The 12,845-nt window shown below is 38.5% G+C and overlaps 3 protein-coding genes across 4 annotated transcripts; all 3 read right to left on the bottom strand.

Moving 5' to 3' along the window:
- On the bottom strand, positions 1–2,838 carry LOC145230721 (protein unc-93 homolog A-like). The gene is made up of 8 exons (XM_080096230.1): positions 2,510–2,838; positions 2,295–2,444; positions 1,859–2,040; positions 1,336–1,668; positions 1,110–1,277; positions 702–936; positions 213–380; positions 1–150 (listed from the first exon to the last, which is right to left on the bottom strand). Exons 1-8 carry the CDS (start codon positions 2,667–2,669, stop codon positions 62–64), a joined length of 1,485 nt encoding a protein of 494 aa, XP_079952356.1. The 5' UTR covers positions 2,670–2,838; the 3' UTR covers positions 1–61.
- Positions 2,839–4,141: 1,303 nt separating this feature from the next.
- On the bottom strand, positions 4,142–7,461 carry LOC145228109 (protein unc-93 homolog A-like). Its single transcript, XM_080093097.1, has 8 exons — positions 7,308–7,461; positions 7,068–7,217; positions 6,632–6,813; positions 6,207–6,572; positions 5,619–5,786; positions 5,117–5,351; positions 4,626–4,793; positions 4,142–4,558 (listed from the first exon to the last, which is right to left on the bottom strand). Exons 1-8 carry the CDS (start codon positions 7,459–7,461, stop codon positions 4,464–4,466), a joined length of 1,518 nt encoding a protein of 505 aa, XP_079949223.1. The 3' UTR covers positions 4,142–4,463.
- A 1,492-nt stretch (positions 7,462–8,953) lies between these two features.
- On the bottom strand, positions 8,954–12,480 carry LOC145228906 (protein unc-93 homolog A-like). 2 transcript variants are annotated; one of them, XM_080094119.1, is made up of 9 exons: positions 12,308–12,480; positions 11,795–11,944; positions 11,208–11,389; positions 10,694–10,985; positions 10,374–10,468; positions 10,151–10,318; positions 9,846–10,080; positions 9,600–9,767; positions 8,954–9,362 (listed from the first exon to the last, which is right to left on the bottom strand). In XM_080094119.1, the coding sequence occupies exons 1-9, from the start codon at positions 12,432–12,434 to the stop codon at positions 9,319–9,321; spliced, it is 1,461 nt and encodes a 486-aa protein (XP_079950245.1). In that variant the 5' UTR covers positions 12,435–12,480; the 3' UTR covers positions 8,954–9,318. The 2 variants fall into 2 exon arrangements, with proteins under 2 accessions (XP_079950245.1, XP_079950246.1); XM_080094120.1 differs by having other exon boundaries at positions 10,374–10,462.
- Between the last annotated feature and the right edge of the window lie 365 nt (positions 12,481–12,845).

Genomic DNA, 12,845 nt, shown 5'->3' with positions numbered 1-12,845 from the left:
TTTTATTGACATTCTGCATACAGATGGAATTTTTTAGCTGGCTTTAGAGTTAGGTTTCACTCTATATCGAGTTTTCCACATTACAGTCGAGTTCCTTTACGGTAGAATTGGAATCAACAATTGATTTACTGCAACACCATTCGGCTACGTCTGAAAAAGAGGTAAAAGTCAAATCAAATGCGTTCAGTGTACAGATGGCAAGCAGTACGTACAATAAAACACAACAGAAAAACAGACCCATCCGATTTGAATGTAAATTTTGTCTCGTACACACAAACTGGTGCTCCAAGCAAATTGTATTGTCATTCCCACAACAAAGTAAAAATTCCACACCACTAATGCTATATCTTCGTTGTTTGGAAAGTACGCGACATGCATATCTGAAACAAGTTTACAGCTTGGGAACAATTTTTGATCTAGCCTTAAAAGTTAACCAGGAAATGTTCGTTCACATAGTTACAAGGATTTCAAGTATAAAACGTGACTGGAACATTACAAATAAAAAAGTTTTTTTATATTGTTACGGTGTAAGCCGCAGCAAACTTTGTATGACCCAACAGCTGTTCCCTCCATTTTAACATTGCCCAGCTATTACCGTCTTGGGGAACGTTCAGTACAGTGGTGTCATTACGTTTTCTTTCACCGGGCGAAAAAAAAACATTAGTTTGCCTTGATATCTCTCATAAAGTAATTCTTTCCACCTGATGTTAGAGGCTCCCATATACCGTCTGCGATTCCTGACAGCACAAACAAGGCGTAAACTACCCAAAGATTTGCCTCGGTCGGAATCCATAACAATGCAATCATGTATCCACCAATGTCCACAATAAGCCCAGCAACGATAAGCAAGTTTCGACCGAAACAACTGGACAACTTTCCCGTCACAAAACAAGTAACCGCGTCGACTGAGGCATAGACAGCCGCACAAAGTCCGACCTTAAAAAATACAATTTGTAACTTCATTTAAGTAACCTTAGTCAGTTTCAATTAAAGTTTGTTGTCACCTTTATGTTGCGACTCTGCACAAACAAAATTGTTTAAATTTATATCTCCTTGACGGTGAAGGGCTAAAACGATTTTGATGCGATTAAGTTTTATCTTGCGCTTACTTGATCGACTCCAATCATACATGAAGCATAGGCACGGGTCAGTTCACTAGACATGTAGGAAACCAATAAGCCGTTGTAGATTGCGAATGGGGCATAGAGGATTTGCCGCACATTAATTATCTGACGAAAAGTCTTTTTCACGATCTCCAACACACGTTGAACAGCAACCTGAATAACAACTTCATTTTTCCATTGTTAAGAATTATTTTATTTTCAACTACTTTACTTTCATGCTGTCGGATTGAGCACGGTCCTTGGATTGGGTATTTTCGCTTTCTTGAACTTTAAGCGAATGGTCAACATCTGGGATGAAGATGACATAAATAAATATTGCTGCCAATATCATTCCCCCCATAACTCCCAAAGTTGTAAATAGTGTGACTTCCGAAGCTGGTTCATATCGATTGATATTTTGCTCAGTGATGTTGGGGTCTTGGCAGTCGTTTGCACCACAAAAGGTGAAGTCTTTGGACACTGGCGTGGCAGTTGTGTCATTCCCGCCTGATTGAACCGACTTTCCCCCGTACAATATGCCGAAGGTGATCAAGTTGCCAACAACCTAACAGCAAAAACTAGGCAAATCATTCACCTTGTTTAAAGTATGGCTCTGGAAGGCGTTATGTTTCGATGGTGCCTGTTATATACTTTTAGGGAAAAACTCGAGGTGCCATTTCAAATTGACCAAATTTACGAACGATGGCTTTTTAAACATTTTGTTACAGTTTCAATTTTATGCATTGAATAGTTACCTGGCTTATCTGGAACATGGAAAAAGTGCAACCCAAAAACTCGGTAACGTAAAAACTTGAGTCTTTGGTTCCATAACGTGCATAGCATCTTGCGTAGTGCGCTGCAAAAATCATCATCGCCGGCCACATGGTTGCCTCACCCATACCTGCTATTGCTCCAGCTGGAATCAACACGTAAGACTCTGCGCGGAAAAGTTGTAAAAATACGAATATGTAACTGGTTCAAAAGCATTACCAGTTATTGTGCATTTTCGCAGACGAATAGCTTTATCGTCAAACACCTCTATGATACACGACGTATCCTTCTGTGCTGTATTAGTACTGATACGAGAGCAGGCCATTGTGTTGTAAAGTAGTACAAAACCATATACACATACAGATGGAACAACCAATATTAATGTGTATGTATTTTTCTCGTATACTTACGCTTACACACCTGGATGAAAGTTGGCCGCGATGTAAATCAAGTAGAATATTTGTGACATCACAATTGCTACTTTCGACCCAAACTTTGTCACTAAAATAGGGGTACAAAATAATCCGAACACGGCCGATGTTGCGTATGTGGCAATCAACGATGAAACTCCTGCGACATATTAATCGTTTATATTGTCGTTGTGTCACATTGCTTTGTACTTCATCGAAACATACCTACGCCTTCCTCTATGTTGATACTGGATTGCAGAACTGCTACCGAAACATACGCTGCATAAGTTAGTAACATGCCAAAACAGAAAAGCAGAAATCTTGCTGCTATCCTCCTCCGGTGTTGGATGAGCGAGGATGTATGTTGGCCAGAGGAATTTTCCATTTTGAAGTTAGTTAGTTAAGGTCAAATCTAGGAGTACTGACGAATTACGAACCTTGATTTGCATAATTTTACTTTTGTGTGAGCAATTTCTATCTCTAGTGTAACAGACAACTTTAAACACTGAAAAACTCGGTGCTTTGCATTGCTTTAACCACTACGAATAACATGAATTTTGCCCACGTCAAAAGTTTAAAGTCGTTAAACTTGCGTTTACAGATGCTGTGCTCATAAATCTATTCTTGCTGTGATGTCGCATATTGTGACTGCCTTTAATTGTTTTGACAAAGGATCAGACCCACATTCCTTCTACTTTCCAAAGTTATCTAAATAAGACGTTTTTCCTTGCGTATAGTAGCAATTCACCTTCTTTTCCAAACGTTCAGTCCAAAATGCTTCTCTTATTAATTTTACGCGGAAGTAATTGTGTAGGTATGCAACAACCAAAAGTGCTTTGCACCAGGTGTGTGCAACTTTTATTACTGAGGTGTCAAATACAATTAAAATGGTTGGACGACAGACCGTATCCTCATATAACAAGTTGTTTTTAATTTGTTGCGTACCTAACAGGCAGATTTTGAATGTACAAATACCATTTAAACTTGCAAGTAAGTTTAGCGTACCATACCTCATTTAAAATTTAAAAGTGGCCGCGACCACAACCTTTACATAGGTCGCAGGCTGCACACCCCTGTCCTGAGCATATTTGCAAAGCAAAATGGGAATATCCTCAGTTTATACAAGCTATTGCTACGGCACATCCTGTAAGTGTAAAACAAAGCTCAGACAAGCTTACCAAATGCTCATCTGCTTGTGTTGAATGGCTTACAAGGCCCGTGACGACCGTTCTAACAGGTTTTGCGGACAGTCCAAAACCTCTAAAACAGACTTTCAATATACATAATACAAATGTGCAAAAATCCAAACTCCACAAACCACAAAGTTTGATCAATATTCCTTCTATAATTGTTATGCCTCCGAAGAAACCACTTATTTCAAAGCTTTGCCTCAGACTTGCTCAAAGAACAGTTTGAAAATCAGGAAATGATTGGTTTAAAGTTTTGGGTATTTGTTTTCGTAGCCATTGTGTAGTTCATTTTAATCAACTTCGTCCTGTAAATGTACTCGTTTCAAATGAACATTCTTCTCTTTGCGCCACAACTCGTTTCAAACTGTGGCATACTTTAACAACTAATACTTGATAATCTACTGAGCAAATTTCGTGATCTTAGTATAACGCTTGTAATCTTTATGGCAAAACTTGTCGTTCTAAGAAGGAGAAAAACAAATATTTGTAGTTTTGCTGTAAATACACATTTTCCCCCGGTCCCGATAGTCTGGAGATAATCAACATTGATCTCAACTGAAATTAAATACGGCAGTTGACTTGATAAGTCATGATAAGCAACTAAAACCAATATATATGTAACAAACAACTGCATACTTTTTCTTGTGAAGAGGTAATTTGCAACAGGTTGAGGGATAATTGTTTCAAATTGTTGTGTTAAGTAAAATAAGTAAACCTCGCTTTGTAAACTAAACAGTTGAAACAAGTAGGAGGGCAGATAGTTTCGGAAATTATTGCACCCAATCAAAAAGACTTTCCGCAATCCGCGGTCAACTCGATCGAAAATTAAAGTTCACTTTAACATAATCTGAGCTATACACGTACAAGCAAGCGCCTACCCGAAACTATAGGTGGATATTTGACTTTTCAAATGCAGTAAACTTAGTGACTCCTACTGGCACAGTATTTGAAGCTCTTTGAGAATAGTTATGCAACAATGATTTTAAGCTTTAAAGTGCGGTGATACTGAAACAATATTCTGTTTTTTCTTGCTCTGATTCGTCAACCTCTTTTGCTTCTTCCTTATAATAATATTCTCCAAAATCTAAACAAGTTTTGGTTGTTATCTTTTTTGTACTTGTTTCTAACAATATACCACACGTGAAACTTACAATAAGCGCCAATCGAAAAGGCCAAAAGCCCCATTTGTATGTAGATTTTGTCTCGCACACAGACACTTGTGCTCCATCCGAATTGAATTGCGATTCCGACCAACGTCCATAAATTCCAAACCGTGAACGCAATATCTTGAGTGGCAGGAAAATATGAGGCATGCATTTCTGCAACAAACGATTAGGAATTTTACTACCTTTACACTGTTGGTTAAATATATTGTAAGTAACCAAACACTAAAGAACAACAAAATTAAAAGAACGGTATCCTAAATCCTGTAGCATTAAGTTATGGAAGCTTTATGCAGGCTGGTTATAAACCAGGTATTTTTCGCAGGTTCGTCGTATGTAGTGAACCAAAAATAGTCTATACATGCACTAATATTTACCATTACCAATCAAAGTGAATCTATGAGGTATCTATAACTGTCACCTGTGGCTTTTCAACCCCAGCCATAACATATAGTTGATAGCCATAAATTTTCGTTTACCGTTTACTAGAGGTTGCCACACTCCGTCTACTCCTCCCACAATTGCAAACAGCACATAAACCACCCATAAGCTGCTGGCAGTCGGTATCCAGAATAGTGCGATCATATAGTTTGTGATGTCAAGCATAAGGCCAATGATGAGCATGGCATTTCTTCCATATCTACTTGATACTTTACCGGTGACAAACGACATGATAGCGTCGGCTGCAGAATAACCGGCCATGCATAAACCAACCTGCAAAACATCAACCGAAAATGTTTTTGATGTTTACACATATGGGCTGCGGAGAAAGTGCAGGGGTGGGACGTTGTTTCGTTTTCTTTAACAAAACAATTCAACACTGTGAGTTATTATTACATACATCTACGGATGGTTGAGGGGCTCAAACTCAAAGGATTTCGGCAACTTACACTTGTCAAACTCGGAATACACGTTTTGCGACGGTAAACGATCATCACCTGTAGGTCAGCTAGCAAATTTCACAGTGGCATAAACTCTTACTTGATCAACTCCAAGCATGCATGAACCAAACGCACGTGTCAGTTCACCAAAACCATACGACATGAGAAGCCCACTGTAGAGAGCAAACGGCGTAATTAGAAGCTGCCTTGGGTTGATCAAGTGAAGCAGCGTTTTTTTCATTGTATCAAGACCCAAATAGAACGCCTCCTGCATAAAAAATATTTTAGTGTGATCTTAGTTCTGTGTTCCAGAGTTGAAAACGGCTTGAATTAGGAGCCCGAACCCAGCTAAAACCCGAATCGTTTTTGAGAAGCTCGTTCGAAAGTTTAATTGACAGGTCTATAAAGCTTCAGGAAAGACCAAGGCAACAAACATAATAGACAATTGGTCTTGAACAAGGTGTTTTTTGATGGTTTAACATTATGTCATGTTCAGCAATTGGCTACTTAGCAACGAAAATTTGTTCAACAAATCAAACCGTTTTTTTAAGAAACCTAAGCCCGAACCCGGCCAAGCCCGACTTTCAACTCTGTCGTCGTCAGGCCCTTGGTTTGTTGTAAGCCCATAAACAAACGTCATGGCGTACTTCTATTGTTCAACCTAATCCAGCACCAATGTTTAGCTTACCTTTGCATTGTTTGGGGATCCTGGTGTTTGTTTGTTCGGGTTTTGGTCATCTTCAACTTCCAGAGAAGTGTCAATATTTTTGATAAACAGGGTATTGATTGCTATTGCGCACAAAATCATTCCACCCATCACGCCGATCATGGTGTACAAAGTGGCCTCTGTGGCCGGTTCGTACTGATCGATGTTTTGTTGAGTAACGTTCGGGTCTTGGCAGTCATTTGCACCACACACGGTGAGGTCTCTTGTAGGCTTTCCATTGTCCCAAACTGCGACCGACGAGCCGTAAGGACTTGCTGTTGCATTGTACGTAACTTCAATCTTTTTTCCCGCATAAAATATTGCGTAAGAAACCAAGTTTCCTGTTAACTGTTACATAATGTCACAAATGATTAGTTAAGGAACTCTTTGTACTTTCACAATCTCACCTGATTGGTATGAAAGATGAAATAGAAGTAACCGATAAACTCAACCACGTAAAACCTGGTATCTTTGCTTCCATATCGGGCAAAGCACTTGCCATAGTGCGAACAAAACAACATCATGGAAGGCCACATTGTTGCCTCCCCTATTCCCGCTATTGCTCCCGCTGGTATTAGCAAATATGCCTCTGTGTCCAAATGAGTTAAATTATACCACTGGTTTAATCACTGATATTCAAACAGCAAAACCAGTGCCCAATAACAGGGTCTAAAATTTCGCGAAAACAACATCACCGATAATGCGTTTATTGTACATTAAGTAACCTGATACACAATCGGTTAAGTTTTGGTTGCAATCTGTGTTATACAATACAAAATGCAGTTGTATTATTTCAGCTACATTATTGTTATGTTGGACTAAGTGTTAAAAAATACACATTACCTGGGTGAATGTTAACAAGCACAAAGAAAAGATATGTTATTTGGGAGATGATTACCGAAATCTTTGCACCGAAAACTCGCATTAGAACTGGGGTAAAGGTTATTCCAAAAATGGCTGCGGTGACGTAAGTCGCAGTAATGGATGCGGCACCTAGAATCCCACAAAAAATATAATTTTTTAAACCTAACTAGTGAGCGTTTTTCGGCTTGCTGGAACTTTTATTCAAAAAAGTAAAATTACCAACTCCTCCTTCGATGTTGATGCTTGACTGCAGGTAAACCAGTGAACTATAGGCCGCAAAAGTTAGAAATATTCCACTTGAAAACAAGAGAAATGTCAATACAATTCTTCTTCTAATAGTTCGAACACTCGGTTGTTGTTGAAGTTCGCCCATTTCGCAGGATTTTACTTAAAAGTTTATTGTCACCTTCGATCGAACACTAGTTTGATGCTATTCAGTTTGAAAACAAACGAGGTATTTATGCATAGTTTGTTCATAGTTTACTAACAGTTTACTAGTCATACACGACACTACAAGCGTTAAACCTGCGATTTAAGCTCTTTAACCTCGTTTCGCCTAAACATCCATCAAAAAGGCAGTCTATCATTGTTTTAGCAGATTGTAACAAAAATCAGTTTCCCCTTATTGCCTCAAGCACAAATCCATTCATACAGTTACCTATTATGTACACTTGACCAATATTTGCAAAGCGACGGTTTGCTGCAGTCTGTATGATTTTGTATTTACACAGTGCCTGCATGGAACATTGCTGTTCAATCGGTACGTTTTCTTTGGTACAGGGTCATACGAATAGTATTCGCTCAAGATCATCACAAATTGCATTTTTTTAATCCGACTTTAAGGAAACCCATATTACTGTATCTTATAACTGCTTCTGATAATATTGTTCTGTTGCAGTTTGAATTCGCTTCTGGTAGTTAAGTATTACATTGCATTAATGACTATGACTGCTGAAATGTGATGTTACAAACTATGCCTTACAAAACTATTTCAGTGAAGTACCAGCGCGAAATGTATATACCTTTATGCTAAAGTACTGACTTTTTATGCAAAACGTGCTGCTAAAATCTTAAGAAGAACAACTTCATATATACCTATCAGCTCAACCGTTGTTGGTCAGAGTATTAACCTGATGTACAACAAAGTAAGGACAATCTATGGCAGTACTGTGGTTCTCAAACTTTTTTGACCGCGACTCAAATCTGGGTTTTATGAACATCTCACGACCCAAGCCTCAAACATCAAAAAATGTATTAACGAGACGGACGGCAATTTCGAGGCCACGCCGTCGCCGCATAGGAGTCTGGCCATGTCAAAATGACTGCAGGCCTAATGAGGTCGATTCGTTCGACAACACCGCATAACACAACACACATTGTGGCTTTGCAGCGCCATGATCATTGATAGAAGTGAATCCCAAATCTAAAAATGTTTCCTTGTACGAATACTTACTCATCCTTCAGTTATGCAAGATTAACTTGTCCTATTATTTCCCGTGCTATGACGTTACAATCGCCATGTGCGTAACAGTAAAATTGGAAGGCTATTGTCTGTATGTTGTAATGATTGGTTCATTTTACTGTACAACGTGGTCGAGTGAGGGGACTTTATTTCTGCATTAAGTAAATTCGTTTGTGTTTACCTAATGCGGTAATAGTTCGTTTGGGCAGAATTGAATCACCATAGCGCGACCCATTTTTTGACCCTGCGCCATGTTTGGATCGCGACCCACACTTTGAGAACCACTGATCTATGGTGTGGACTGCGGTACAAATAAGGTACCCTTTGGCCCAAGTTTGTTTGCAACGCAAATGCTATCTGGACGTTTAGCGAGATGCGGTTAGCAAGCAATATTCTCAAGATCTGATTTTTTTGCATTTTTATTTTGGATATACATTACAGCTGCAAATCCACAATTTGTAAACTTCTGTTTAAGTATGTGTGATATACAAGGTACACAGTTCAGGGTATTGTTCTCAGCAAGAGGTTGCAAACCGGGTTACATAAGAGTGATGAATTTAACGTTTTAATCTATTTATGTTTTTGGCCTAAATTTTCTTGCTCAGTACAATCACCTGTTACACAGATCAGAAAAACTATTGCAACGGAATTTTACACCAAAGATCGAATTAGTTTAGAAAAAAAGTGTCCACATATACTGTTTTGGACCACGCAATAAGAGTATTAATTTGCGATCGTTCATATATTTTCTATTCCATACTTGCTTTTTTAGCCACATTTCGCCTTATTCTTCTGAATGTAATCGGCAACACCTGCGTACAAACACAAATGTCAAAAAAGGTATGTTTAGTCTTTGAGTTCACAAAACAAACCTTGAACAAGGCAATTTCGGTAAAAAAGGTATCTTGCTTGTTAATTACTATTTTAGGTAACGCTGCAATGACAACACGAAAAACACAATTTGAATCAGTCTTATTTAAGAGTAGCAATTTCATAATTTATATACGCGATGTTTTAGAGGAAAACACAATTAGCCGCTGTATGCTCACCGTAGGTTAAAATTGAAAAACACAGGATTCCAATTTGCACATAAACCTTTGTTCTGACACAAAGACTTGTGCTCCAACCAAACTGCACCGCTATTCCCACCATTACCCACAAGTTCCAGACCACAAAGGCGATGTCTCGCTTTTTCGAAAAGTAATCGATGTATGTATCTAAAACACAATATCACCAGTATGCTTTGCCATAACTTAACCAAACCAAAAGCGCAAAATCGCACAAACGGCTCTTACCGCTGATTGTTGTTATCCAAGTAATGCTGGCAAAGGCTGTTGTAACGTATATGGCATAAGTCCAACCTAAATTTTGGCTTGATGGTTGCCAAAAGAGAAGAAACAGCCAACATGACAAGTCGATTCCAAAGCCTAGCATAATAGTGACTTTCCGACCATATCGACTGGACAACGAACTGGCCAGCATTGACCATATGCCACCCGCCACGCTATGTAATGCCATATTAAGTCCGATCTATTTCACAAAAGAAATGTCACTACATCAAATAGTGATTTTCAAAAAAAAACAAAAACTACAATCGCACCTGTTGGACCCCAAATAGACAGGAACCATAAGCTCTGGATAGATCAGACATTATGAAGCCCAAGTACATTCCGCTATACAAAGCAAACGGTGCCAAAAGAAGTTGTTGTGGGTGAAGTAAGAGGCTAAATGTTTCTTTGATGCTGGACAATACTGGGGTGAAAACGTTCTGCAAACAAGGAATAATAATTATTTTATGAATAACGCAAACGTGTTTAGTTTACCTTGGTTTTGAAATGAACTCCATCGGTGTTTATGTTCTCCCCTTCAAGTGTTGTGTCGCTGGTTTGTTTCGTTTCTTCATCCTTTAGCGCTGCTTCTAAAAATACAATCAAACTTAAACTGAACATTTTTATTTTAAACCATGCGCCACCTAACGTAATGCAATACACCTGGCGCACAGTTTATACAGTTTGTATCAACATTTACAAAAAGATATGTTATTCTCAAACAAATATGCTCAAAAATTTTAACAGAAAGTTTGCGCAATGGTTTAGGCGTTAATCCAAGTTAAATTAAATTGTCTGTTTATTTGGAAAAATACCTTCTGAAGTTGGGGTTTCCGGATTAACAGCTTCAAGAGAAACATCAATATCTTTCAGCATCGTCAAATACACGATGATTGACACAACAAGCAATCCAGCCATCACCCCCAAAACCAAGTAAAGAGTAATTTGAGACGTCGGCACATACATGTCAATGTTTTCGTTTGTGGCGTTTGGGTCTTGGCAATCATTTGCACCACAATACGAAAAATCGACTGTCGATTGATTTTGATTTCCAAAGAAATTTTTGCCACCAAAAAGAATTCCGTATGACAGCAAGTTTGCAAATATCTGAAACAACAGTATGATTTTTTACAGAACGAAAAACGGCTGGTGGTATAAGATGGCCAAGTTATATTTCATAACCTTTCTGACCATTGTCGTAGACATGGAACAAGGGTTATTGCCCCTTCCACAAAAAGCGGTTTATCGTACATCTTACATTCCATAACACAGTGTTTTAAACCAACTATTAAAAAATCACATATGTTTTAGCACCCAACTGTACTGTACCTGACTTAGATAATATCCACTAAAGTAAATTCCCACAAACATAGTTTCGTAGGCGGATGTGTCCTTGTTGCCGTGTCGAGCGTAACACCGCGCGTAGTGAACAGTAAACAATAACAAGGTTGGCCACATCGTCGCCTCCCCGACTGCCACAAGTGTCGCAGCAGGGATCAGAATATAGGGTTCTGCAAACGGAAACGAGGTACGATAAGTAATTAAGTTAGTAATTATATTTCCACAAACTATTAGAAAAAAATGAATGTGCAGGGTAGTAAAAGACTCTGTGGTCACCGTGTCAGCTACCCCCTTTTACACGTAACTATACACTTTCACATGCACGCATGCACACAGGCACATACATATTTATGAAAACAATCCTGCGTGACACGAAATTGTGTACAAGGAAAACGGAAGCCCAGTATTCAACACGCAATGCAACTGCTACAAACGATAACAAATAGTGGAAAAAATGAAATGAAAACAGTGGTTGCGAAAAAACGAAAAGGTGTGTATCGGTAATATTGCAACAAAATACTAAAGCTTTACAAAATGGTATTGTTAAAAACTTTAACCATTCTGATGTACTTTACCTGGATAGAAATTGGCCAATATGTAAATCAAGTACGTGACTTGGGCCACAATCGCCGAGTACCTTTCACCCAATACACGAAGTAGAATTGGAGCAAGAAAAATGCTGAAAACGACTGAGCAGCCGTACGTTATTGAAGCTGATGTAACACCTAAAACAACAAAATAGTGGAAACGAAACCAATGGCCCACTACCCTTCAAAACTGTATTAGTATCAGCAGATTTTTTAGTAGTATCCATTGAAAGTCTTGTCCAATTGTCAAAGTTAAACAAGCATTCTTGTGTCAACAAAGCTGCAAGCGGGCCCGAAATTCGACCTCACACCCGGCCGGAACCCGAAAGTACAAGCTCGAAACCCGGTACGGACCCGAACTGTATTTAAGAAATTCGTTTTGGCCAAACAGTTTAATAACGTAACACTTTCAAGTAGTTGCTTGTGTCGTCTATTTGGTCTGAACTCTTTTTTAATGCAAATTATTAAAAAAAAACGAAATCAGGACCAATTGTTTCTTACCTACACCATCTTTGATGTTAATACTGGATTGCAGCAGTAGAATTGAATAGTATGCACCATAAGTAAAAAAGTATCCAATGAAAAACCAGAAAAACTTTCTAAGAACCTCCTTTTTTCCACTTTGCATCTTTGCTCTTGTAGAAAGAAAAGCTTATTTTTGTTTTTAACCTAAATTAGCTCTGAAATTAAAACGAATTACATTATTTTACTTATTTATGCTGCTGTTAACTCTTGCCTTTTTGAGGTGTGGTTCGCAACTTTATTTTCGTCGTTTTGTGGCAACAAACTGTTGTAGCTTCTGTCACACCATTGAATCACGAGGATGTTTCCTGCCATTGATGTATGATGTCTACATATATTTTTTTAAGCGACACACGAGTTCCCCAAACTTTGAAGGAAAAATATGTGTCAACACAACTGTAGCAATGCGCAGGGTTTTTTCGTAAGGTTTGGTTTCGGTGACCGCTAAGTAGTTTTAAGAGACCGCAAGTGTTTCATTTAAATACCAAAAAATAGCCATATTTGCTTAAACGAATTA

This window comes from Phallusia mammillata, chromosome 5 (assembly GCF_965637545.1).
Source record: "Phallusia mammillata chromosome 5, kaPhaMamm4.hap1.1, whole genome shotgun sequence".
Classification (NCBI taxonomy): Eukaryota; Metazoa; Chordata; class Ascidiacea; order Phlebobranchia; family Ascidiidae; genus Phallusia; species Phallusia mammillata.
This window is presented reverse-complemented; position numbering and strand designations above follow the sequence as displayed.

What these genes read in the sequence shown, in the direction of transcription:
- LOC145228906 (XM_080094119.1), bottom strand. Translation starts at nt 12,434, where the DNA reads ATGCAAAGTGGAAAAAAGGAGGTTCTTAGAAAGTTTTTCTGGTTTTTC. An exon ending in TAACATCAAAGATGGTGTAG is followed by an intron (nt 11,945 to 12,307) that starts GTAAGAAACAAT and finishes TTGTTGTTTTAG; the next exon opens with GTGTTACATCAGCTTCAATA. An exon ending in GAGTTCATTTCAAAACCAAG is followed by an intron (nt 10,319 to 10,373) that starts GTAAACTAAACA and finishes CCTTGTTTGCAG; the next exon opens with AACGTTTTCACCCCAGTATT.
- LOC145228109 (XM_080093097.1), bottom strand. Translation starts at nt 7,461, where the DNA reads ATGGGCGAACTTCAACAACAACCGAGTGTTCGAACTATTAGAAGAAGA. An exon ending in GCTTGTTAACATTCACCCAG is followed by an intron (nt 6,814 to 7,067) that starts GTAATGTGTATT and finishes ATTTGGACACAG; the next exon opens with AGGCATATTTGCTAATACCA. An exon ending in CTTTTCGATTGGCGCTTATT is followed by an intron (nt 4,559 to 4,625) that starts GTAAGTTTCACG and finishes AAACTTGTTTAG; the next exon opens with ATTTTGGAGAATATTATTAT.
- LOC145230721 (XM_080096230.1), bottom strand. Translation starts at nt 2,669, where the DNA reads ATGGAAAATTCCTCTGGCCAACATACATCCTCGCTCATCCAACACCGG. An exon ending in GTATGATTGGAGTCGATCAA is followed by an intron (nt 937 to 1,109) that starts GTAAGCGCAAGA and finishes GTATTTTTTAAG; the next exon opens with GTCGGACTTTGTGCGGCTGT. An exon ending in ATGGGAGCCTCTAACATCAG is followed by an intron (nt 381 to 701) that starts GTGGAAAGAATT and finishes AACTTGTTTCAG; the next exon opens with ATATGCATGTCGCGTACTTT.